The 27832-nt window shown below is 44.9% G+C and overlaps 1 protein-coding gene across 1 annotated transcript; it reads left to right on the forward strand.

Annotated features, from left to right (window-relative positions):
- Window positions 1–3377: 3377 nt before the first annotated feature.
- Window positions 3378–26616, forward strand: SESN1 (sestrin 1). Its single transcript, XM_078648408.1, has 10 exons — window positions 3378–3598; window positions 11953–12018; window positions 14211–14411; window positions 15318–15500; window positions 16083–16316; window positions 16454–16598; window positions 19109–19221; window positions 20588–20778; window positions 22884–23028; window positions 25350–26616. The coding sequence occupies exons 1-10, from the start codon at window positions 3494–3496 to the stop codon at window positions 25434–25436; spliced, it is 1470 nt and encodes a 489-aa protein (XP_078504534.1). The 5' UTR covers window positions 3378–3493; the 3' UTR covers window positions 25437–26616.
- Window positions 26617–27832: the final 1216 nt, after the last annotated feature.

Consider the following 27832-nt stretch of genomic DNA (forward strand, 5'->3'; position numbering starts at 1 on the left):
TGTATCTACATCCTCTTTGAGGAAGCCTTGACTGCTTGACCACAGCTACCACTGAGAGTCAAGCGCAGAAGGGATACTTGACCCAGTAGAGTGAGACCCATAGTAGGTCGGGCCACTGCACATCAGGAGTATAAGGCCTCAACCACCACCGTTGGAACCAGTAGCCCCTGCGTGATTCTGACAACCCCACTGCAATTTTGAAATCCCTTGCCTATAATTGGTGAAAAAATCCCGCCTTCCACATTCTCTTTGTGTTTGTTCCATAAGCTGACCCGATGCACCATGAGGCAGTGCTCTAATTAGGGATAGTGCCCCGTCATAGTGCATGGTAATTCTCCATATTAGTAGCATTGCTACCCAGGTGCCTTCTGGCTTTAAAAGTTCTTTGTTATAGTCATGTATTTGGATCTTAGTTCTGTGCCTCACCTTTCAGTATCAGGCCACACCACAACAGGTGTACCAAAAGGCTTTTAGCTGGCTCCATGGGTCAGAGGTACATATATGTAGGCCCTTCAGTGTAGTGTGTGGTAGTCCACATTGGAGTAGGAAGTAAGCACGGCCTTTGGCGGTATTGGATAAATACTTGCCTCAGGGCTTCCACTCCTTACTGTTCCACATGAGAGATTCTTTGCTGTGACTGGAGTTGGGACTAGGACCCCGCACATGTAGATCCTTGAGTACAATAAGGGTTGATCTGAACTTGTTCAAAGTTATTACAGGAAACTCATCATGGTTACTTAGGTTTCATTACATCGCTGGTGCTAGAATAATATCTAGGACGATGGAGGAGGGTAGGTGAGATTAATGAGTCCCGTCATCTAACAAGTGTCCCTCAAATTGACCCGGACCCTCCATCTTTCTTAAGGACCAGGATTCTGCCTCTTTTGAGGTGGAACCATAGACAGGCATATACCCAGGGCTAGACCTGTGAACATTGTTAGGTCATCCCTTATTAGAAGGGAGACCTTAAGCCCCAGATTGTGCACACTTTATTGTTGTTTGGTCCTGATGAAGTGCTGCCCGATCCCTGGGCTCTAGAGGCACGAAACATGTTGACCACTTTTCACTAGATGATATCCTGGTACAATAGCACCCTTGTTTTTACCTATACCTGGAACCCTTTATGAATAAAATTCACTTTGAGGATACCAGGGCCAATTTTAACCACCACTCACTCACACCACTAGTTACACGGTTAGTTAGCTCCCTCACTCGCACTCATCTACACAGTGTCTTCGGATCAAAAGATCTCAGACAAAGAGCCCCCAGGCCCGTCAGGCATTGCAGCACCGCCTGACGAGGAGCGCCCAATGATGAACCATGACACCCTAACAGGTGTGTGTGGGCACCAAGATCTGACTTTCAGGTGTTCCTGTGACAGGCCACTTTGGTCGCTTGGGCCAACCTTTGGTGACCATTCTAGTGAAGGAGGAACTACCCCTATTTTGATATTCATTGCTAGAACAATATAGTCAAGTTGTGATGATTTGTTATTTGCAGGCATCTCGCAATGAGGCGTCTCCAGTCAGGAACACGAACCCTACACCAGGCCCTGTACCTATAGGAGACTCAGCTAGCCGTGTACAAGAAGGACCGGGTGGCAGTCAACTCGCCACTGCTGCAGGCAGAGCACTTGATCCCCAATGTGCTCTCAGTGCTCCACTGGTTATGTTCAGTCATTTATTTATGCACACCTCCTTCTCTTTTTCAGGGAGCTGGTTTAGGTTGCATTTCTAGGCAGCTCAATGTGGTAATGATAACTTCAATACCCCTTCCTTCTCAGTCATTGCCCCATCCTGCAAGCTTCCTCCCAGACAGTTCTAGCAGGATTGCTGCAAGAGTTATAGTTCTGTTTGTTACCTGAGATTAGGACTAGCAGCCAAAAACACCCGCCCTCGTCCCTACTCCAATGTTAGGGACCGCCTACCTCTGGACAATAAAAATTCTGTGGAATATTGATCTGTGGATGCATGTCTGTATTCCTACTGGGTCAGCCGACTATAATCAGGACCCCCAGAGCCCATCTCTAGTATGGGTTACCTCTGGTTTCATATCAATGGTGTCTAGAAGTTTGAGAATAATGGAGCGGTGCACTCCCAAGTTAATATAGCGTCAATAAAGGAGCTTGATCAGTGTCTTCGTGGCAAAAATATATCAATCTTTATTTTAAACAATCCATGGGATTTGTGAAAAACATCAGCCAACGCGTTTCGTTCAAAGGTTGAACTTTGTCAGAGCAAGCATAGCGGAAGGTGAGTATGGCGAGTTTGATGCTTGTAAAAGGAGGTTCTGTGGGCCCAATCTGTTCCGGAACCTGGTCTGAGATAATATCAAGTGCACTTGGTCTTGTAGCTGCATTTGATGTGTGGGCCTCCTGTCCGTCGGTACCCCGGGCTTACACGGACCTCCGGTATCAAGTCCGTGTAAGCCCAGAGTACCAACGGACAGGAATACTTTATTGTCTCCTATCAAGGAGGCCCACACATCGTATGCAGCTACAAGACCGATCCCATGGATTGGTTAAAATAAAGATTGATACATTTTTGCAACAAAGGCACTGATCAAGCTTCTTTATTGACGCTATATTAACTTGGGAGTGCACCGCTCCATTGTTTTCAAAGTTCTGTATTACTGCTTGGCAGTTGGCATCCCACAACGGCGGGTGCAGGAGCAGAGTGTGCACACCGACTTCCATCATATAAGTAATCTATTACAAGGGGATCACATCGAGGAAGAGCGGCAATTGGAGTCTGCCGTTGGTTCTCCATTCTCATTGATGTTTACCAAAGTGCTTTTTAGGGGGCACACAATAGATTACAGATACAAGTGGTGGTGCCACATAGAAAGGCCTCTAGTCAGTGGTGTAAAGCACTATATAAATACAGTCACAACATTATACACTACCTATCAACCGACCCCGGGGCTGGCTAAAAAATACCCTCACGCTAGGGGCTCAGTTGGCAGGTGTGCCATTTGGACAACCCGTACTCGATGTAGTAAACTGACAAGGGTGCACAGGTTAAGTGATTACAACGGTAGCACAGACTTTACAGAGAAGAAGGTCGAAGGTGCGTATGGGTGGTGAAATGGCGAGGCGAACACAGACTTGTTTAACTTGCCGGACTTTAGGACGTGTTTTTTGCGCAATATTCCTTAATCCTTTGCCCTATCCACCCGGCAGGAAAGCAACAAACAGTGTTTACCGGCGGCTGCGCCACCGCCTTCTGAGGGCTCTTTGTGCGTCTTGTTTTTCACAGACTTTTGGCCTTCGTTCCTCCTCTTTTCTCCTTTCAGCCCCGCCCACGTCTGCTTCCCACCAATGGCAGAGCCGGGGGAGGCGGAGGGGCGGGGCAGAGCCGGGTGCTGTTGTCCTGCCCGGGCAGAGTGTTGGCAGTGCGGCTCCAGCACAGAGGAAGGAGTGCAGAGACGGCAGGGCACCGCACGCGGCACGCAGACCCCCTAGGACCGCACAATACAGCTTGCTCTCGTCCCTATGCTTATTGCCAATATGAGGCTGGCCACTGCAGGAAACGAGAACTACGCCGCCGCTTTGTCCGCTAACGGGTTCCTGTGCGGCGGCGGGGTGTGCCGAGCGAAGGTATGGGGGGTGCACGGGGGGCATTTAATGCATCGAGGGAAGAGCGGACTTTGGTTTGGTTATATTTATTTATTTTATTGTATGCGTTGTTATATAGCGCAGACTTTACCCGAAGGTGTCATAGCGCTTCACAATAGGAACAGTAGTGAAACATGAGGAAGAATTACAAGTCAGCAATGAAAAAGTGGTTTAATTTAGTGTTTCTCGTCCACGGCCGCGAATTGTGAAAACGGGATGACCGAATAACTCGTCAAGGGGGCCGACTCCTGCCCCTCTCCCGTTATCTTCCCTCCCCCAGCAATGGTCTCGCCCACTCTTTGCGGTACAGGTGATAAACAAGCGCAAATACAGCCTGCTCACAGTCCCGAAATATTGCCCAGTCCCCCAGCTCCATGCACGTCCTCCTCCCATTGGTGGAGCTCGCCTGCCTCCTTAAACTAGTGGGCGAGGACTCGCTAAGGGCTCTTAAGACTTGGACAGCCCCCCTCTTCATTTCAATGCACTGGCAGTTGTTTTTGAGAAGAGAGACAAAGGGGTGACACCCAGCAAAATACCCTGTTGCATATCTGGTGCCCTCCCTTTAGAAGGACAGTACTGGGCATGCCTCAAACACCCCGATAGGTAATTCCACCGTGCAGGTCGTTGACTTTTTTTCATTGAAAATTCTGAGGGATGGGCAGTGTGTTTTCGCAGACTGGCTTGTGTGACAAGAGTGCCTTGATTGCTGGTAATGCTGCATTTCTTCATTGTGGCTCACGTTGGACCATCTCTTTAATATCAGCGCCCTCACTACTATTTTAGAAGTTTGAGGCCTATTTGTCCCGCCTCCCATTTCCACGGCCAATTTGACGCCTGTCAATTCTCACCTTCGACCACAAAAGATCAGGGGGTGACATCCTACATTACTAGCGTTCTGTGGTGGGAGCTGACCATAAACCCTTGGACTTCACAGCTGGCCAATGTCGGTCACTCCTGTACCTCGGTATTATAACATTTCTGTACTTTTTAAAATGGACAGACCTGCACCATTCAGTTCGACGCCTCAGTGTGTTTTCAGGGGGGGGGGGGTCCTGTTGTTTTAAAAGCATGTTGGGGGTTGAAAGTAAGCAACACCCGCGTGAAGGTTTCTTGGACAGCGACACCCACCCCTCCACTGGCTTAGTGGGGGTTTTACGAATGCTTGGATTGGATGTATATTTGTTTTTATCTGCCTCGTTATTAAAACTTACGGGGGTGGGCGGGGGCTTGGGTGTTCTCAAAAATGTATATTTGTTAGCTTGAGCAAGGTATTCTCAATTATATTTTTGTTAGCTCGAGCAAGCGCCCAGTGCAGGATTGAACTGGCACCGCGAAAGCGCTGTATTCATTCAGGCACAACAATCGAATAGCAGCTGGGGGTGAGATCTTCTGTCGATGCGGGGGATGTTTTCGAGCTTGAGTTTCCTAGCCGAGAGTGAGTTCCTTTGTCGACGCGAGATCGCGTTTCACATTTGCATGCAGGGGGCGTCTTTGTTTGCGCTGGGGAGGCTCCCGGAGTTGGGTCCCTTTTTGCGGCGAGTTTGTTTGTGCACCCCGAGGCTGCCCGACAAGCACGGGCATGTGCTCCACTGCGGGGCTGCACGTCACTTCCACCCACCTCTGTTCAATACACAGGGAGGTGTGTCGGCATCTGCAGGGCCCTCTGAGTGACAGATCCCGGCGATCACATGCAACTGACACAATATTCAGACAAGCCTTTCTGCGGTTCACAGAACAAAGCGACAGGCATCACATCACAAACAGGCAGCCCTGTCAGCCGTCACAGAGCTGAAACTGCATGTTTTGCAGCACATACGTGATTCAGCTAGTACTATTTGACTTTCATTTGTGCATCAGGAACATTTGCAGGTGCAAGCGTTAAAACATACACTGAGCGAAATCATACCCCAGTCACGTGTATACATTGTCATGCGTTGGCGTTCGGATACACGTGTGGCATTAGCTCAGCATTTCATTAATACTGCATTAAATAGGAGAAAGGGGACGTCTTTGTACATTGAAAACGTAGTACAGATTTTTGTCTTCTTGTATAAATCTGTGTGGTCGTGGGTAACGGAAAACGAATATGTATATATTGAAAAGCATGAGGCGCCAAAGCACTGTGCAGATGTGAAGTAGTTTGTTCATTTACGGGGGGGGGTGTATTACTGATTTAGTCATGCATTACGGTTCTTTAGTTTGTCAAGTTTGATTTTCAAGCCATGTCATGCTTTTGTATTGTTACTCATGCAAATGTATTGTAGTTCCCTATATGCGGAGTTTAAGGTTAAGGTTGTGTGCTTTGAGTTGTATGGAACGTTACTTTGTTATTACGAGCGAGTATGATTACTTTTTTTAAGGATATTTATTTCTCTGGTATTGTTTAAAAATGTATTTGTAGCCCCTAATAAAGAATCTGCTTGTTTCTGTGTTATATTTATGTAGCGTTGCCGTACACGTAGGCCAAGAAACAGGGGGCGCTTTCGTTGCCTAAACCAGGGGTAATGACACAAACGGGAAAAACTCAGAGGGCGGCGAATTAGCACAGAAAAGCAAGTGTGGAGCAGATTGCAGTGTTTTGTTGGTGCGAGCAACCTGCGAGTACTTGGCAGGGACGGGGGTGGCGCTGTTGAATCTAAAAGTCTTTCCCCGCATGGGGACGAGCCAGCAGGGGCGGAGCCACTAATGGTGCAACAGGTGCAGTGGCACCAGGGTCAAAAGCGCTGAGAGGCCCATCGAACACTGACAATGCTGTAATTTGATACCTCAGGAGTAGTGAAGAGAGAATGTTATTTGCTTGCATTGGGGCCCAGGGCACCCTATTTATGCTACTGCGAGTCAGACATCCGGGGCTGTGGGGCTCAGGTTCGCAGGCAGCTTGATTGAGGGCCTAGGGACCGCTTAGTGGAGGGTAATCTTGTGTTTTTTTGTGTTCAGATGGGATCACGATTGTAGGACTTTTTAATGTAACATGATTATGTGAGCTGCCTTGGTTTACGCTGAATGATTCTCTGCCTATGTTATCTTGGGAAGCTGGGACCAGTCTCTGAAATAGTTGTTGTTCGTGAACTTGATATTGAAATGCAAATGATGAGAGTGTCAGGTTCTGGGTTTCAGATAACTGTGAAAGATTTCTTGCCATGGCCCAGTAGATTGCACTCGCCCTGAAAGAGAAACAGGCCTCCTCCGTTGCACGCTATCTTAAATAGCCTTCTGTATATTCTTAAAACCGTGCATGAAAATGATGACACAGTTCTGATTGTTGCATTTCAGTTTTTTTATGTTGAAAGTTCCTCTCGTTACTTAGCATCATGTGTGCCTCTTCTCTGGGTTCACCATGCCCTGAGCCACATGCATGTTTACCCCATTCTCTTTTATTGTGTTTCTCAAATTGCCCACAGCTCTTTTCAAAGACTTACCTCTGCTGCCCAACAATTCATTATCTCCTCTCACCTACTAATCGAGATGCCTTGTGGCCTAGCATAAGATAATTCAGAGTCCTTCTCGAAGATGTAAATGGAGCACACAAGTGGCAAGCTTCCATCATCAAATGCACATAAATGCAAATATTTTTCGCAGTTTATTCTATTTGTGTTAAACTCTTGGTCTGGTTTCTTTAGCTGAAATCCTCTCCCATGTGCATTTATTTTGTGGCACCCTCATAAAAGGATAGCATTGACCCTATTCTCATCCAGGTTCTGTGATCTGACTACTTTCAGTACATAACACCTTCTTATAATATTGCTGCATTCCCCACAAAAACCGCTGCTTAGCGGTTGTGCTTGGGTTCCCTCTTATGAAAGAGCTGCTTGTGGGATTATGAGCCTTTGAGATGGCCTGGCTCTGTAGCAGGTAGACTGACTCAGCGCTATTTTCATTTCCTTCTTTGCGGCCAAGAGATGTCTTTAGGCCCAAGCAGTGTCTTTCATCCTATCTAGATTGCGTGTTCTCTAGTGTTAGAGGGAAGGGAACCTGCTTCTGGGAGCTGGATATTGGACTTAGTGCAGTGCACCACATACCTGGATGGGCAGGGGAGGGGAGATGCCAAATACATGCCCATAACCCTAAAGGTGCGTTGATGTTTAACACATTTTGCATGTCCTTTCCCACAGTGGAAACATTCAAAGCTGCACTAATGATGTTGTAACTTGGAAGTGTGTGTGTGTGGAGGGATGGAAATAGATCGCTCATCCCTGTCTGAAACATTTGTTTACCTTTCTAGAAAAAAAGTTACTTGTGCCAGTGCATAGTTCCATCTGACTTACTTATGCAGATGTTTTTACATCTTCAGTATCTGACTGAATGAACAGTGTACAGCAGGAGTTCTGCTAGAGCGCTACAAATGTTCTAGATTTCCAGGGCTAATCCTGGAGTTGTTTTTGAATTCCTAAAAAGTTGGAAATCTACTCCAAGCATGAGTATTTTTCCCAGCAGGACATTAGTAATCGGATCCCGCATGTTTTGGCATCCGTTAATCAAAGAGTATTCTCCACTTGGCTGTTGAGCCACTGAGAGGTGACAAGCATGCTCTAACGTGTTGCTCTAAGCCTGGTGCCGTAACCTAATGACAGGGTTGAGTGTGCCAAAAATGGCAGGGGACAGGCTGTTCTCTTCCCGGTGGCACCCCAATTGGAGGATGCAATACGAGTGGCCTATGGTAATGAGGAGGTTCTTGGACAGGTCAATGCAATAGTGTTTATCACCTAATGTTGAGTCACTCTGTAATGAGTTCTACATGGTGTTTTAATTACACTAGGCAGGTTCCTAGAAACCTTCCACTTTATGTCCGATTGCAACCTCTTATGTTAATCCGGAGTCCATTTTGTGTGTTTTGGAAGCCAACCTCAACCGTAACCTTGGCGTTGTCATTTACTGACGTTTTTATTCCGAACGGATGCCTTTGACAGATGATGGTCCGCTTGGTACAGTTTCCCTTTTTGGGACCTATTCATTTAGAGTTTTTATAGAGTGCTGCTTGTCTCCTTCTGGTTACTTTGGAATGGTAGGGATGATGCGGAATGGTAACCTGGAGTACTGTCGGTGATGGGTTGGCCCAAGGCTGATAGTCTTCGATGCACACTGGAACAGGTACTTTTCCTGAAAGGGTCATCGGTTGGTTCTGCCCTGAGATGTGGTCAGCAAGTTCCACATCCGTGGCTGGCAGGACTTCTTCAGGCTTTGACCGCCTAAGGGCGCTATCATTAAATCCATAACTCCTGCCACCAGAAATGGCATTGTAAGAGTTGGCATTAGGCCATGACAATGTAGCCATGCTTAGAGTCGTAGCCTTCATTGGTGCAGCAGGTGCAGTGCACCAGAGCCCGGAGAGCCCACTGAACCCGGGTAATTGCTTGATTTTTATCACCCGAAGTCCAAGAGCAGTCAAAGGGTCTATTTCCATTGCTTGCATCCTTCTTACTCTACCGGCCATGCAATGTGAAAGAAAGGCCCGTGGCCCAGAATTGCGCTTTTGAGGTGATGCCGGCTTTGGTTGTTGGGCACATCCATGCAGAGGCCATCGCAAGTGCAAGGCTGAGGCGGTGAGCTCATTCACTTGTGAGATCACGTGCCTGCAAGTTAACCGGTAACTCATTGGCAGGCAATTAATCTGCTGGTGAGGGATTTGGGCACATCCCTGCATTTATCTTTTGCAAACTTGCAACATCTGTCGCTTGGGTAAACACCGCCCGAGCCGCCTTGTTTGCCTCAGGGCCTCGCGCTGCTCAGCAGCCGCGCTTTGGTTGGCAGCGGCGGCGTCGGCGTGCTGACGTTGCACTTGAACGTGGGGTTGCCTGTTGCCTCCTTGTGTGGCTTCAGAGCTCCGAGCTAGACCTCCAGGCTTGTGGGCTGGGCTGACTTCCTTGAAGTGCCTGTGTGTTTTCGTTCATTGGGCAAGCGCTCAGCCAAGCCAATTTCCAGTTGTCTAAAGTTGTGTCTGTGGCTACAAACTGGAGAAAAAAAACCGAGTATCGACTGTAAACAATTAAGGGTCGAGTGATCTCGACTTGGTAGTAAAGTACATTCGCATTGCAATTTTAATCCTAGGTTTAGTTTTAATTCACTTTGTAATTTTGCCTCTATGTTGTTTACCTATCTGTAAAGCGCTCTGATACTCTTGGGTCCAGTAGCGCTATATAAAACCTTATAAATAAATAAACAAATGAATAAATAAATAAAAGTCCCAGCCATTGACATAAAAAAGTTCAGGTCATGCAATATTTAAGTTCCCATAAAGCATGGTGTCCCCTACAGACTATTTCAGTACTGTCTTTTTAAAATAAAATATTTGTGCAACGAGTATAAATAGCAGAAGTGCGGTATTGTAGTGTTATGTTAAACAGTTTATTATTAAATGCACTTATAGGCAAATGTACAAAATGCAATTTGCCAGTTATTACCTTTGTTGAGTGGGGGATGGGACATAACCCCTGAGAGATTATGGCATCATACTGCCCCTCCTACCCTCTCACCATTGTAATACATAACAGTAATCTCTGCGCATCTGCATAAATATGGCTGATACCAGGGCATTTATTATATAGATCTGCATGCATGGCGTTACATTTGTTAAGAAGAAAAAAATCATATTAAAACTGATTCTAAGAGTTGATCCCCTGTATAAAAGTCATTGTAACATGTAATCTGTGAGGATGGGTATTTTCTGGTACTGTGGATATAATATGAAATTGGACCATTGAATTATAGTAATGTGTAAATGTTCCTCTATGAATAAAGTTTCTCTAAATAACTTATTAGGCCACATTTATTTTCACTGCTTTCTTTGTTTGTGTGTGCTTGTTCTTGAAAACATTAGTGAAATAAACATTGCAAAACTGCCATAGAAAGTATTTCTAGTTTTGTGTGTCCACCCCCTCCTCAAGGCAAACCTCCTGTTTCCCAGCTCTCTTTCAGAGCTCCTAGAAGTAGTCTAGCGCATCCACTGACCCTACCTACAGATTTAGTTTTTTGCATCTGTGATCTGTAGGGTGGTTTTTTCCCCCCAGTGCTGCTACCCATATAATACATAGTCATGTGTCCAGTTAGTTAAACTTTCACCCCTGCCCCCACCCTTTTTTCCACCTGCATTGTTTATAACCACGCACTCTTTTATTAATGAATGATAACCGTCCCAGTCTTGCACTCTAGTTCGGATCCATCATCTAATGGGTGTGGATTTAGGCCTAGGCCTGTAGTTTTTATTCGTGTTCAATCGAACACCCCAAGTACGCGCGGGCATCACGTGGGAGCCTCCTGATCGCGCCTGCTAACCTTTCGGCAGCACGTGGGATCCTCCTGATCGCGCCTGCCAACCTTTCTTTCCTCGTAACTTGACCCTCCTTTGGGAACAGCGAAGCATTTCTGTAAAGCAAACATCTTGTTCCAAGTCCTGTTTAACTTTGGAGTGGAACCTCGAAGGCTGCAAACTGATCCTGCTGGCCTGTGAACCACAGCTCAGGACTGATGCCAACAGATGCCTCGGAGCAATGCTTCTCTTAAGATAATTTTCTGATGGTTGTGTCCCGTTCTTAAGATTAAGTTGAGTTTTCCCCCCTCCATTTTGGCCCAGGAAGCTTTGGAACAGCTGCAGACATTGGCTTTTAGCACATAGGTGTGAAGAGGGGTGGACGGAACATACCACTTAGAATAATTGTAACAATAGGTAAACCTGCTGTCCAGGTAGGCACTAATGTTCTACGCAGCAGGCTTTGACAGCTTGAAGTGTTAGACCCTGTAGCTGGCGATTTTTTTTTAACTTTGTTTATTTTTACATACTTTTTATTCCAACACCTGGCCTTAATGTCATCTTTAGAAGCTGCCGTCTACAGCACTTTCTGAGTGAATCTGTCGAAAGCCTGTTTGCCTTCCTTGCGCAGGACACAATGACTTGAGTAGCTAGCACAAAGCTTTCTTGAGGTTTTGACTCTACAAAGTAGGTTTAAGTCTCAGAGGTGTTACTTCCGGAACAGAAGTACAAGATAAAGAAATTAGGCGCCGCTACTGTGCAGCTGTGGGGGAAGTAAACCCATATATCTTTGACAATCTGATGTATAGAGAACATTTTGTTCTAGACACCCAGCCAAGTGCTGTGTTTGAGGCAAACCGCACACTTTCAGTGGCCTGAACCATCTGTGCCTGAGGGGGAGGGGAGGTGTGTAATCGGAGAACTTGATAAGCATGTTATTATGAGCCACAAACCACACATGTGACCCATCCACAATATTTCCCATGAGCCATCCTGCGTTTGAGCGATGGGGCCAACACGTTTCTGGCGCTGTGGTCTTCATGCACTGTTTACACCCCCGCGAATTGAAATGTTCTTATGTTCTGTTTTTTAGGAACTTGGAATGCGCATACCACGGCCGCTGGGGCTCGGGCCAAGCCGATTCATCCCCAAGAAGGAGGTATGTTGTTTTTCCTGGAGCGCCGTCAAGCAGCAAAACATGTTTTTTGCTTTTAAGGAACAACCTCTTTAAAAATACTTAATTTACTTGGTGAACAGCTTTTTGACATAACTTGGTCCAAAACCCATTTCTAACAGTTGCAAGGAGTTTGACAGCCTTCTCTTCTAGCTTGGAATTCAGGGGATTTTTTTTATTCCATTATTTTCATACAGATTTCATACATTTAGAAAAATGAGAATTGGAGGGGTTGGCATTCCGTATTTGATTCCAATGAACCAGGCTGTTGGTGTCTGCTATTCATAACGGGAAAAAGAATGAGGTAGAGTTATGACGCATGGCCAAATGCTAAGGGCCTTATTTATGAGTGGCTTGCGTCGCCGGAGCATCACTTTTTTTTACTCTCCTGACTGCGCAAGTCTCTCAATCATATCTATGAGGCGATGCAGACACTCTGAGTGGCTTTTCATGGCCTCATAGATATGGAGTAAGACAAAGCAGCTTAAGTCTCTGGCTTGCCTTACTCTGCACCAAGGAGGCGTTCCATTGGCGTTAAAGTGGGTTTTTCCATGTAACACCCATGGATTTTGACGCTGCCCCATATGTACTTAATCATGTAAACCTGGAGCAGCGCCAAGATATTTTTATTTCTCCTCGTTGTTTTCTCTTTCCATGTGTGCAGCACACATGGAAAGAGGAAAACGCCTCTCTGGATTGATTTTGTGCAGGAAGGTGCCCCTTCCAGCGCAAAAACAATCCTGCCTGCAGCAGAGGCCCAGTGCAAGGGTGCCAATGTTGGCACTAAACTGAAAATTGTGCGCCAGCGCAGCGGTAAAGGACATGAATACACGTATTTAATAAATACGGTGCATTCCTGCCCTTTCCCATCGGCATAAGGCAACACAGCAAGAAGACATGCAGCACCGCCCTACACCAATTACTCGTAAATGAGACCCTAAGGGTCATTTCTATCAAGAGTTGTGTTGGTTTTACACCACGCTGCATGGTGTAAAAGCGGTGCAACCCTTGAAATGTGATTTATCAAGCCACGTGGCCTTGAGTGGCTTAGTAAATCTGGAGTAATGCAGCGCAAATTGCCACGTTGCGTTACTCTGCCCCCGGGAAGCGTTCCATGGGTGTTACATTGGTGTTCTCATGTAACTTCCTTGGATTTTGACATATTCCCAGATTTACTATTATTGGTAGACCTGGGAATGCACCAAAATGCTATGCCTTTCCAGGGGAGGCGTAACAAGGAGAAATATCTTTATTCCCTCTTGCATGCAGAATACAGCACACATAGAAAGAGGAAATCCCCTCAGGGGATTATTTTTGTGCAGGAAGTTGCCCACACGGTGCGTTGGCGCTAGGCAGCAGATTTTGTGCCCTCGCTGGGAAAAGGCAGGAATGCGCCATGTTGTGATAAATTGAGCGCAATCCTGCCCTTTCCCTGTAATGCAGCACAGCAAGGTTACTTGCTATGCTGCATAACTTTCCAATAAATATGGCGCAAAAAGAATACACACTAGACTTTAATTTGACAAATAAAAGCCCACTCGATTCATTCACCCTGCTGAATAGCTTGTTGACTAGCTGTTACTCAATACCCGAGTGCAGCTGGGTGTGAGCCCGCCTACAAAATGAAGCCAGCGAGTTGTAGATAAATAAACTTTTTAAAAGACAAGAGCCAGGCTTTACTCACCATGGGATAGCGCAGCTGGCTGCACGGAATGGTGCTCTTGTTGTTTGTGGGAGGCCTTTATTTCCAGTAACGTCTGTAGTATGTCACGTAAAAATTAGAACTGCTTTGACGTCAACGCAGTTGCTGTTTAGACTTTAGAATAAATAGTGTGTTCTGCTTGAGTACTCTGTTGAGGCAGGTCTCTGTAGCATCAGTTCCTGAAAAATTAGCAGGCCCGCAGTCTCTTTAGCCATCTCAGTGATGTCACACTGCGGCCTATTGAAGAGTTTTACTTTTTATTTGCGCAGTTACCGCCAGCTTGTGTTTAGCTCTGCGGATGCTTGTATCATCCCTACTGAAATTTCGAATTGATGCAGAATGGAGGCGTTTCTTAAAGGGGCAGTGTTCGGAGATGGACTTGTACCGCTAGTGGGGGTTTAGGCTGTGTCACATTGTAATACATTACGTTTTGCCGCATGTTTGTAAGCTGATTCTCTGTTTTGACCCCGGGCAGATCTTACAGTTTGGAAATGAAGATGCAGCTATGTCCAGTTTCTTCACCAACGCCTTTGCGGATCTGGACAGCCTGGACAATGTTACTTTGGTGATGGTTTCCCACCCGCAGTACTTGGCAAGCTTTTTAAAAACCCAACACTACCTACTGCAGATGGATGGCCCACTGCCCTTGCATTACCGGCACTACATTGGAATAATGGTCAGTAACAGGAAACATTTAACTTAGCTGTTACCAAATAACGTGGTCAGACATGTTCTGTAACATATTATAGCTGCCTGCATAGTCCTGGAAGTTCAGGGAAGTGCTGTACAGAAGCAGCAACAGCTGCTACCGGGCAGCAGTGGTCAGAGGGAGGTGAGCGGGGTTAAAAAAAAAAAAGAAAACCAGATTTTTTTAAACCTACCTTACTGGAACCCGCCTCTCCTCCGTCCTTCTTCCACAATGCAGGAAGCACCCAGGCTTCCAGACTCCTCCTACCAATCACAACACTGCTGATAGCAGCGTCGTGAATGGTCTGAGCGTCGTGGTTCGGCGCTCGGATGGGCACTGGGAGTCTGTGCATGTTCCTCACCAGGCTAAGCATTACCCCTGGTGGGCAACATCCACAGTGCACTTGACTGTTTGGCCGACCTGAGCACCCGGCCAAACCATCATGCGCACTTGGGAAGTGCCTACCACTCTTCCATTGCTCTTTGTGCAGCCCAGTCCTGCCCTACCCTGCACCTGGAGATCTTCTAGAGAAAATAAAATGATAATAACCAGGCGTTAGGAGCAACAATCACTATACAGAAGAGGTACCTCTTGAGGGCTTTAGCTGATTAGATCAGCAAATAGTGCTTCACACCGATAGGGAAATCACTCCAAAAGTTAAATTCCTTTGCGTCCAAGTTTATCTTCAAATGTAGCACATAGACTATATTCATCTTACCAGTAGTAGGTATGGCCATTCAAATGAAATATGGCCATCTTTTAGGGAAAGGACAGCGGTAGCACTGATGTTGCTTGGAACGCTTTAGTTCTTAGGAGTATGATCTGGCCTTTATAAACCAAACCTGTTTTGAAGTTGAATTAGTGTTTTTTAAACCCATATTTCACGCCCTACAGGCTGCCGCAAGACACCAGTGCTCCTATCTCGTAAACCTCCATGTCAGTGACTTCATTCACGTCGGTGGAGACCCCAAGTGGCTGGATGGCCTCTGCAACGCCCCCCAGAAACTGCAAAACCTTGGCGAGCTGAACAAAATTTTGGCCCACCGTCCCTGGCTCCTTACCAAAGAACATATTGAGGTACATTTGAGATATTTGAAATTGTACTTAATTTTACAAACTGTATTCTGCGGAGGAAGGTAGTTTAATCGATGTTTGTTAATTCATCAATAATATACAGTAAAGATTCTTATCTGGGGCTGAAGATTTATGTCCTTAGAATTTATAATCTTAGTGCACTTGGGTGCTTCTGAAGAACTACAATTAATCTTTATTTTTTTTTAATTCTGAACCTCCTAAAAATGTCTGCCCTGAGCAAACAGTGAGGGAATTTACTACTATCGGTCATTCTTAAGAGCCATGATAGGATGGAAGTCTTCCTAGTGAGGCAGCATACTCGTCCTACTTCCATTGTATGTAGACCTATATAGCATTTAGTACAAGTTCAAAAAACATGCACTGGTCCCATGGTAGAAAAAGATACATCTTCTGTTCAGGGGAATTGTGGTACATACCAGAATGAACTGGGGCACGTGTTCGTTTGTGTGTGACGCAAAATGTCTTGCTGCGCTAGATCTGCAGCTTGGAGCACTAAACGTTTATATTTCGTGCTGGAGTAATATTCCTACCTTCTTTTCTTTTACCCTCCCAAAAAATATTCAGAAACTTCTGAAGACTGAAGAGCACAGTTGGTCCCTGGCAGAGTTAATCCATGCAGTTGTCCTCCTCACACACTACCATTCGCTCGCTTCCTTCACGTTCGGCTGCGGAATCAACCAGAAGTTGAACTGTGACGCTCTCCAAGCCGTCCGACCTGCACCCCTGAACAGTTACTACATCTGTGATTTGACCAACGGCAATCAAGGGGTGGATGTCAGCCCTCCTGCAAGTCCAAAGGTAAGTACGAGTGTGGTGAAAACAAAACCGACCACTCCGTTCGGAGGTCTGTGTTGAAACCGTAGTGTGGAGACAGAGGAATTCGAATTGGCTGAGGAGTTGAAATGTAAATTTTGGGAAATTCATTTATTTTGCAGACTTTAGAATCTTCCTATGAAGTAGAAGCCCTAATGGAGAAAATGAAGCAGCTCCAAGAGTGTAGAGACGAAGAGGAGGCGACCCAAGAAGAGATGGCCACGCGCTTTGAGAGGGAAAAGAGGGAGAGCATTTTCGAACTATCAGGTAGGTGGATATGTTCGATTTCTCTTTAGCAGTTTGTTAATTTAGGTTGTGATAGAAAAGGATAGGATGATATTTGTAAAGCGCACTATACCCAAAGGTGTCAAGGCGCTGGGTAGACATAAGCAAAGAGAGAAGCGCAATCCGCCAATTAAGCCATGTTTTCAGAAGTTTTCTGAAGACCGAGAGAGAGCCTGCATTGGCAATAGAAGGGGGCAGCGAATTCCAAAGACTAGTCTATTGTTTTAAACCTTTTTTAAATCACAGAACCTTAAAATACAGATCTCAAAACTAATCGGAAGAAAGTTAGAATTCAAGACTAATAGACTTGAAAGCCATATCCTACCTTTATTCACTTTACTGTAACCCCTCTCTGTAATTTCCCTAATGCAAATATGTTTTTAAAAAACGCCCTCACTCGTATCTGACGAATTTACCCATAGCTCATGAACGGTGCAGCTGAAATACATCTTGCTCCTAGGAGAATGACCTTGTAGGTGCAGCTGAATGGCTAGAGCGATCGACCTCGAAGCTGGGAAACCGGGTCCGAGTCTCAGCAGGGACGCTCAACATCCAGTGATTGTGAGCAAATCACTTAAAATTTCCCCGTACCTAACAAAAAAATGGATGTGTCCGCCTGTTACGCAAGTGGTGCTCATGTAAATCACCATGATACCTTCGTACCGAGTTCGTGCGATATATAAAAAACAAAAGACAATTTAAGTTTAAATTCCTCTAGATAATGCCCTCCCCATAACTAACTGCTCAGGGAAAGGTGCCCCTTTGTCCTTATGTACTGAACATAAGGACAAATGGATGTTTCCTCCTTATGTTCTAGCAATTTTACTTGTGTATCATCTGATAAAGCCACAGAAGATTTCCCCTACTTTTCCTATTTGGAGAGGTGTTTTCTTCTGGGCGGTAGCACTGTACTTCACCTAGTCTAGTCCAGAGCGCTGGCAAAAAAAGAGAAACATGACAATGGCACCTTTTTTGGATCTTTGGTGTCCTGCAGGACGTCAGGATTCATGCTTTTCAGGCTGACCTGCCATGTGATTTTATTGCAACTTCATTGAAGCTGTTCCCCCTGCATTTTTGAGGTAGCTCAGCCCGAATCATCTTGAAATTCATCTGTTTGTCCTGCAGCTTCTCCACCTGTTCCATTGAGCAGCGCTATTCTATTTGGCTTCTCCCAAAACTGGCAGAAACTCTTTGATGCCTACTTGCCCCTGATAATCGGGGTGACCTCTCGTATTTATGCCACTGAACGTCTTCTTTTACCCTTTCGCCAGGGAATCAGCAGTCTTGTTGAGTCTTATACTGAGGACAGATGCCACGCTGAAAGATAACTGCCATAGTAGCACTACAGTGGCGTTGACTGGCAAGAGGATTTTTTTGGGAGCATGTCTGTTAGCAGTGGTCTTCCTCTGTGGACTACACTGACATGCTGCGAGTACAGGGATGACATCCGTGTATCTGGGGCTCTCTTCCACCAAGCGACCTAATTTGATGCTACTGTTCCTCCTTTCTCCTTGCCCTCTTCTTCCTGCTTAGGCCAGCTTTGGCTCATGGTCCCTATCCGATTGTATGCGTAGAAAGTATATATCTGTGCGTATCCCTATTTTGTCATGTAACACCACTTACCGTATTATGTTCTCATTCCTTTCAAATTCCATATTTTTAACCCTACCTAGATGTTAATATAGAAAATCATACTTCGGGCCTGATTACGATGCTGGGCGGACTGCCACTAATAGGTCGCCAGTGGTAGCCCGCCCGACAGCTCTTTGGTCCGACCGCCGCATTTCAGTGCATGCTGTTGGACCTTCAGTGGTCAGAGGGAAGAGCGCCACCTTCACCAGGATCTCTGATCCTGACTGTGGGGCGGTCAGAATCGTAGTCCCAACAAGAGGCGGTGCCAAGGCAGGCACCACCGTCGGGATAACGATGTCCCTTTCCAACAGCCTTTTCAAGACAGGAAGACTGCCATGTAAGGCTGTTGGAGGGGGACTTTTGGGGCCCCAAACAGTCACCTTGTTCCTCGCGGGCCACTTTAAAGGTACATGTAGTCCCCCATGCACCTCCATGTGTCATGCACCACATAGTGCATGGCACACAGTGCATGGATGTGCACAATGTGCTCATTTACACTGGGACTTGTGCTGCTGCCGTTTTCCTGGGCCAGAGCACAAGCCGCACTGTAAATGAGCACTTTTCAGCCACCGACCCGGTGGTCACATCGTAGTTGGGTGGTCGGACCGCCGACTGCTTGTCTGTCAGTCTCCTGACTGCAGCGATAGCGGTCACCGTTCCGACCTCCCCATATCATAATCAAGCCCTTAGACATTGGTTCCTCAAATCTTCTTTTCTTCCCTTAAATTATTTGTCTTATCTGTTGCTCGTTGTACAATTTCGTGTTTTGAAGCTCTCCTTTTAACAAAATTTGTTTTAAAAAAGAGATCAATAATATATTTTTCATTTCGTAATCCTTGATCTTTTTGTCCAATTTTTAGAGGAAGAGGATTCTGTGCCGAGCAAAGATGTGTCTCGCCACTTCGAAGACACGAGCTATGGTTATAAAGATTTCTCCAGGCGTGGAATGCATGTGCCAACCTTCCGTGCTCAGGTACAGAGAAATGGCAGTCTTTATCTAACAGCAAGAAGAGATAATAGTTGTGGTTTATTGTGCATCAAAGAACTGAATGCATTGAGCTTGTATTAAAGTTCCTACGTTTTTATTTGTCTGAAAAATAAATAATTGGTGGAGTAAACCATTTTCTCCATTGAATTCAGCCTTTCACTATCCCCCAAGAGAGCTCTTATTTTCCAGTGATTTCTGGTCACCGCAGTCTGTGTTCTTCATGTGCACAACATTCAGTGATTGAGTTTGTGGACTCGAGTAACTGCTGTGATTAGGTTGTTTCTGGGAGCGCAGTCGGGTGGGGTGAGATTATGTTTGTGCCCATTCCTGATGGCATCAGTCTTGAATGAATTGATCCACATTTTTACGTCACCACGTACAAAGGAAGCGCCCTATTGGCAGAGCTGCTAGTTTTCCTGACCACAGCGTTCTGACTAATGTAAATGCTAAGCGGTGTCTCTCGCTTTGAGAACATGCCTCCCATCTTGTACAAATAGCACCAATTGCACATGATGAGTTCTTGGTTCGTTTATATTCAGCTGCAGTGGACTTGAAGTGGTGACTGGTGCTTCAACCAGCTCTCCATTAACATCCTCGAAGGGTGCGCGTCTGTTTAAACCAAAATTTAGATCCAACGCAGGGAATTTGTGCAGTCTAGAAAGTAGTGTGGTAAAGTGGAGCTCGGTCACACCTATCTTTAAATGCGTTCACAGTGTTGTAAATTACCTTTCTTACATGGGATTTAAATTGTGGCTTCACCTGTTTTTTTGTGTTCATTTTGGCTGTTATCTTAAAGTAGGCTGATATCCCCACACTTCCGCCCCTTCTTTACTTAAAATTCAGATGATTTCACTGCTAGTGTTGGAGCTCGCTTTACTGTTTGCACATCACAGATCTTGTTTGTTATATAATCTTTATTTCCTGAATTAAATTAGATTTCTAAGATTTACTTCACCCTTCAAGCTGACTGTATGATCTAGCCCAATCAAATCCATTTAACCTGGATGATGCCGTGCACTCCATGTTGAGTTTGGTGATTTGCCTCTAAACATTTGCTAGTCCGCGTGCTCAAGTGGAAGTGTTGAGGAGCACGCAGACTCTATGTACTTGGACCTAAGAAGTGAAGCTCTCATCCATAAGAGATGTGCTTCGTCTTAACAGTTTTTCAGTTTCCTAAGATTAAAATGTCTATTCAGTCAACCGCCTGTGCTCAAAATATGTTTTCATGCACTAAATAAAATGGTACAATATTATAGTACGGCAAAACAAATAACATCAATTTATCAAAAGCTGTAATAACTTCGGTGACTGTGTGTAATATTATGTTTTTTGTGTTTTTTCTCCTCTTTAGGACTACACTTGGGAAGATCACGGTTACTCCTTAGTGAATCGCCTATATCCAGATGTGGGCCAGTTGATTGATGAAAAATTTCACATAGCTTATAATCTGACTTACAATACGATGGGGATGCACACAGACGTGGACACCTCGATGCTTAGACGGGCCATATGGAATTACATTCATTGCATGTTCGGAATAAGGTTTGTATTTTGTCACCACTAAGATGTTCTAGGCATTTTGTTTGGTATTGGCAGACCATTCACATGACACTTTATTGTCTTCCTTTTTCACCCTGTGGATTTCTCCATTGGAGATAAAAATAAAAACCAAGAGAATATAATATTAAACACAGCCACGGTCAGTGCAGGTAGCAGCGGTAGGGCGGAGCGGCCCCGTGTGGGGGTATTTCGAGGGACGAGGCAGAGGGAAAATTCAATAAATAATTTCCCCACTTCATCGTCCCTCGAAAACCCCACGAAAACAAAGCCATGCAGGGTGGCTTTGCATTACCTCACACATAGGATTGAGAGGCTTGCTCCCCCACAAGGCCCCTCCACCACACCGCTGCTACCTGCATGGACCGCGGCTGATTGAACACCATTGGCAGTTCTACAGTTCTAAATTACTCATGGATGTCCGTGTGTAGTTATGGGGGGGGGCTAGAGGCGATGTTGCCTTGTTACTCAACGATAACTGTTTAGGAACACTAATGGCACATATAAAGCAGAGAGGGCACAAGCTAGGACAAATTTTCAGGATAACAGCTAATGACGTGAATGATTTTGTAGCGCAAATCTCCTCTAGATTCACATGTTGTGCATTATTTTGTCATCAAGTGGTTGAGTCCGAAAAAGTGTATGTAAAGCTACACTTTTATCCTCGTGGGCATAGGATAACCACTGACCATATAAATGCTCCCCAAGTAAATTTGTTCTGTGGATTTCCTAAAAGTATGATCGGGATCCAGCCCTCAAGGATCTTCTTTAAATCACGTACATGCGCACCGGTTGGACAGTGTTTATTAGTTCCAGTAAAACACAACTCCCATCTAATATTTAGGGGCTTGTTTACAAGCCTATTGCACCGCTGGTGCGTCACTTTTGTTGACGCCCTGGCAGCACATTGGGCTTTCCATATTTACAAGGCCATGTAAAGTCACCCTGCATGACTTTTCATGGCCTTGTAAATAACCTTCCCTTTCACGGATAGCTCTTACATGGGTGTGGCTGTGGGGGTTCCCACGCACATCCATGAAACTTGACGTATTCCCAGATTTACAACATTTTGTTAACCTGGGAATGCTTCAGAATCCTACGCCACCCCAGGGGAGGCATAAGGAGGCGCAATTAGGATAAATACTTCTAGATACAGCGCACTCATGCCCTTTTATTTTGACGCCCGGCAGCGCAGCAAGAAGGCGTGCTGCTTGTCTGATCATTTCCAGCGAATGAAACGCCAGCATCACATTTGGGAATCCAATCATGCCTTAGAAATGGGTCAAATCATCCCTTCCTACACCAAACATGGGCATATGGTTTTGGGGGTTAGAAGTATTAATACCCGTCAGTGCATTCATCTTTTAGAACTAATTTGTGGCTTCTATAACTTTGCTTGGGGCTGCAAGCGTACAGTTTGCAAAGGGTTGTTTTTCACAGGACAGCTGGTATTGTAAAACAAAGACTGTTCTAGTGGTCTTCCATTCTGAATGTCTGTGGGTTTCCACTCAACCAATTTCAACTATTTATATATCCTAGGTATGTTATTGACCTGCCTAAGGTGTAGTCCTATTTTGAATGTTTCTTCTGCTGGAAGATCATACAAACTCTCCCTTGCTATCAGCAGCATTGCATTGTGCACCACAGATCATTACATTTGCCAGTATTATGCCTTTACCTGTTCATTTAATTTTGATGAATGAATTATTATGTCTTAAAGTCCTGCTTTTTCATTTCTTCCTTAAATGTCTCAGTCATTGGCCTCCCAATGTCTATGGGGTGATTTCTCAATATCAGTGCATTTCACACTGTCCTTTAAACAGTTCAGAATTAAGGTGAAAAGCAGCCACCTGGATACAGAATCCTCAACCCACTTTGAAGATACTGCTTACATTTCTATTTTGAAGTTAGCCGTTTTGCTAGGTTTTAAAATATTTTTGTTCTTTGATTATGACCCTTGAATGCCTAAATTGGTCACTCCAACATAGTAATACTTCCAAATTTTACCATCTGTATTGTGCTATTCACCTGCAACATAAAAAAAACGAGAGTAAAGTAGTAAGTTAACCATTTTTCTCACCTTTCAACAGATACGACGACTATGACTATGGTGAAATCAATCTGTTACTGGACCGCAGCTTTAAAGTTTACATCAAAACTGTGGTCTGTACTCCAGAGAAGACCACGAAAAGAATGTACGACAGCTTCTGGAGGCAATTCAAGCACTCCGAGAAGGTAGGAAAAGTTGATTTAATTTCTGCTGCATGTTGGATGAGTACCTGGGTTTCAATGTTATGAGTCTGCCACAGTTCAAATGCTAGATAGACAGAGGTGCTACAGCCATGATCGTGCAAAGTCTACACCAAGGCCTTGACTTTACCCTGCCTGGACTTGTGTGGGGTAAAAAACGGAGTACCATTTTGTGGCATCATTTTGGCAGGTTCAATAGATCAACTGCCTATTTCTTCTAAATAGGTGAAGATCTTTCACATCATTGTCATGGTTTGGCATATTGTCATGCCATGGCAGTTTTTTTAAAGAAAATTGCTGATGATACTGTGCCTTTTATTGTAAACCATGCTAGTGATGGAAGGTGCACAGCTGCCTGCCACTTCCAAATAATAAAGCAAACAAATATAAAAAATATAATTAAACAGGATTAAATAATAATAATACAAGTAAAAATCTATGACCAACAGAAAATGAATACAGCAAAACTGAAACAAATAAAGACAGTTAAAAATGCAACATACCGCGCTTAGATAAATTGACCCCAAAAGGGAGAGGTTTCAGCGGGGACTTCTGGTGTTGATTTTTAGGTATTAATTGCTGTATAGTTGATTTTCATGCAGTAACAGTTGTAGCGACTTTCCTTTTACTCTTGCCTGTAACTTAAGCAGGTGTTATCTTAACTGGTGAAGTTGTTATTAGCCATACTCATGTGTGGGTATTGTTCCCTAATTTTTGCCCTGCCACTTTTACTGTTCTGCCTCCTAATTTGGGAAGCTTTTGGGCATGTGATTGAATGTATTTTTCACCTATAAATTATTATGAAATGTTTGCTGTTCTGTGGGTGTCAGCTCCATTTGCCAGCTCTCGATTTTTTTGGGTTGGCCGCTCAGCACGTGGGCAAAATTATTTTGAGTTGAGCAAATCTTTGGGACAGGACTCTGAGTACTGATAGAAATACTCCGAAAAACACCTTTTACTCTAACAAAAGGTTTTAGTGAAGAGAGGCGGTCTGAGGTGCTGTCCATCAGCACTACTCTTCCCTAATAATGGCCAAAGATGTGGCGCCCACCTGTACAATGCAAAAAAAAATGTATTAACGTGTGTGGCGAGATTTAACAAACTCCAATCTAACACTGGGGGCCATATTTAACAAAAGTAATCCAGCACAGCAAGTCACCTTGATGCACTGCGTTATAGGGAAAGAGCAGGATTGCACCGTACTCATCACAAAATGGACTACTGCCTTCTCCCGGCGCTGGTACACAATGGGCTGCTTAGCACCAGCACACTTGCACCATGGAGCAAGGGGGCCTGTGTTGCATGCAGGATTGTTTCTTCCTCCACAAAAACATATCCCTGAGGAATTTTCCACTTTTTAAGTGTGCAGAAGAATTCAGCTCACATAGAAAGAGTTAAAAGGGAGGAGAAATGGAGAGATTTCTCCTCGTTACACCTCCTGTGGGAAGGTGTAGCATTTTGGCACATTCCCAGGTCTACCAGTAATAATAAATCGGGGAATGCGTCGAAAACCATGGGTGTTGCGTAGGAGCGCACACACACAACGCCTCCCTGGGGCAGAATAAAGCAACGCAGCGATTTGCTCTATGTTGCATTACTCTAGATTTATCAAGCCACTCTGGGCCACACAAAGTAGCCTTGCGTGGCCTGATAAATCGCATTACAGGGTTGCATCCCACATGCACCACATAGTGTGGTGCAAAGGCGATGCACTCCCCTGATAAATAGGGCCCTTAGTGTTTTTTAAACCAAATGCAAATTAAACTTTAGGTCATATGTTACAGAATTCAACAGAAAGGGCACTTGTGGCAGAAGTGATTGAAAAGGCTGCAGCTCTGTTGGGGATGGTATATTCCTGGCAATTTATAAATACATTTCACTGTGTGAGGAGGGGGCAGGACTTTGATAGGCGGGGTCTCATGCCGAGAGCTACCTAAGAGGCACTCTTAACACACACCAATTCCTCCCTCCCCCCCACAAAAAAATATCAAAAGTTAGCTGAGCCTGTTGCCCCTGTCCTGGGGTGGTTTCACACCTCTTAATGTGGATCGGCTGCATACAGTTGCCAAAGACAAGCTGTGATGTCGGCTCTTCACTATGTGACCGTGTAAAGGGAGTTGAAATCATGTGACACAGTGGCACCGTGTGAGTTGGCAGGTCTGGTGGTCCTCTTTGTAGCTCAATTCTTAAAAGTGTAGGGGTTGGAGGACATGTTTAAAGTGTATTGGGAGGATAGGGAGCTGATTATTTGTCTGATGCAGGTACAGATATAAAATAACTATAACCTGTTCCCTCTTCTGTTTTAGGTACATGTTAATTTGCTTCTTATGGAAGCTCGGATGCAAGCCGAACTACTGTACGCTCTGAGAGCGATTACTCGTTACATGACTTGATTAGCTTTGGCGAACTAAAGCTGATTGAATGTACAAGATACGCAGCCACCATGGCAAACTCTTTGGTCTACCGACCATTGGCCGCTAAAACTTGCGATGTCCATTGTGCCATAACGCCTGTAGTTTCTGCAACACCCACCACCCGTCCCCTGTTGGAACGCCATTTTGGGAAGCTACCGGTTAAATGCCTGCCCTCTAGAGGAGGAAGAGGAGGCTTGCAGAGAAGCTAATGCCTAATCATTTGCCCTACGTGGGAGCAAAGCAGACTCGAAATCATAGCAGACTGAGTGAAATAGCTTTTATAGCAACACAGCAAGCAAAAAACCTGCAAATGCCGACGCGCTATCGCTAATATTACGAGCATCGAAGAACTTGAGACATTGGAACTGGGGTAGCTTCTTCTTGAAGCAAATGAGAATTTCAGAGGACGATGCTGCTACAAATACTCCTGCTGGTGGAATAAAATAGGCCACTGACCGCCCAGATTAAGCTGTCAATAATAAAGTGAAACCTGCTGCTGTCTGAGCCTACATTTTTTTCGTACAGTTAAGTGTTACATGTCCAATTTTTTGTTTTCTTTTAAAGATCGTTAAATAGAAGATGATTTTGTTAATGTAGGTTTGCTGTACAAACTACGCGCTGGTCGATTTTTTTAAAAAGAAAAATTCAGTGACTTTTGTGAAGCTCACATATGACTTGGAAGAAATGTTTCTATTTTGTTTTTTAAAGTGATGTTTTCAGAATGTAAGAGTACGTAACTACATAAAGTACAAAATACCTCTTAACTTTTTTTTTATCCTGGGGGCGCGGGGGCAGAGGACTGAACCTCTTGTAATGCCCACCACACTCTCTGTTTATTGGCGTGCTTCTGTTTGTAAGATGCAGCCAGGGTTTGAGGAAAGCATCATTAAATGTAGATTGCAAAGCAGTCGCTGTGAATTCATGGTTTTAACGGTTTGCAGCTGCATAGACTTAGCTGGAAAACGTCTTTGTGTGTCTGTGGATCACTCAAAACCTGACCGTTTTTTAAATGATATCCTTGTTCAAAATACAGTTTGTCTCAGAGAGAGTATGGAAATATTTGATGGAGGTATGATGCCTTGCATTGTTATTGAATTTCCCAGTGAAGTCTGTCAGTATTAATAGTTTTTTTTAAATAAAAGTGAAAAAAAAGTGTGTACTTTCGTTTGTATTTTTTCATTTTAATATCCATACAGCTTACATTGAATATTAATGATTCTTACATTTACAAGGAGGATGATAACAATTGTATGACCTACCAAATGTATTAACTGTTTGAAACTTTTCATTGGCAGTCATTGTTCTGACTTAGAAGCTAACAAATTAATTATGAAAAGGAGGCGGGTATAGTGGCGTAAAAAAAAAAACTTGAAACGTACATGCAGGGTGGCCCGCACGCTTGGGCCCAGTCCGGAGCTTTTAGACCAGGGACCTGCCAGTGCTGGAGGGGACCCTGGAACTTACCTCCCCCACACTGTGGGGGCTTTTGTTACGCCACTGGGCCGGTATTGTGTTTTATACTGCAAGTATTTCTTGAATAGGTCGGGGATAAGACTGAGGTGTGCAAGACGGTGGCTCATAATTGGACCTATGTTTATGAAAAAGTAACACAGTGCAACTACTAAAGTTGCTGTGCTACTTTGCGTGAAACGGGAGAGCAGATCAGAGCCATATCTGTTAGATGCCTTTGACCAGCCCCATAACTATTAGCACCTGCCCCTGGTCCGACCACTCTAAACTCAGTGGCCGGCTCCCACTCCCTAAGCAAACAGCCAGTCCACCCCCAGAATGGAAGGTGTTGCGGAGATAGAATAAAATCTGTGCCGACGATCTGGTCACTACTTTACAGGAATCCGCTACCCCCACACCTATACAGGGAAATCTCGATGCAGGAAGTATGGCCCTGACAGCAAGGCTACAGAATGCTATTGACAGGGTAGCTCCAACACGCAGGGCTAGAATAACAAAGGCAAGGGGGCCCCCTTGGTTCAACGATGCCTTAAGAATGCTGAAACAAACTCTCCGGCAATGCGAGAGAGCGTGGCGGAAAGCCTACGACCCATGTGCCCGGCTAAAATATAATGCTGCGTTTGCAACCAATAAAAAAGAAAATCTATCAAGTAAAGCTGAATTCTACGAGGCTAAAATCACTAACGCAGACAACAAACAAAGAGACCTTTCGGATCCTGAAAGAACTGAGACAAGTCAGGGAACAGAAACCCCCCTTCTGCCCAGAAGACTGCAATAACTTCCAGTCCTTCTTTGCAACAAAAGTTAAGGACTTAATAACGGAAATCTACTCCATCCCCAAGTTCCCGTGCACCTTGGCACGATCACCAAGCCCCCCCCCACTTTCACTGAACTTCTCACCACCT

Source organism: Lissotriton helveticus, chromosome 6 (genome assembly GCF_964261635.1).
Source record: "Lissotriton helveticus chromosome 6, aLisHel1.1, whole genome shotgun sequence".
Lineage (NCBI taxonomy): Eukaryota > Metazoa > Chordata > Amphibia > Caudata > Salamandridae > Lissotriton > Lissotriton helveticus.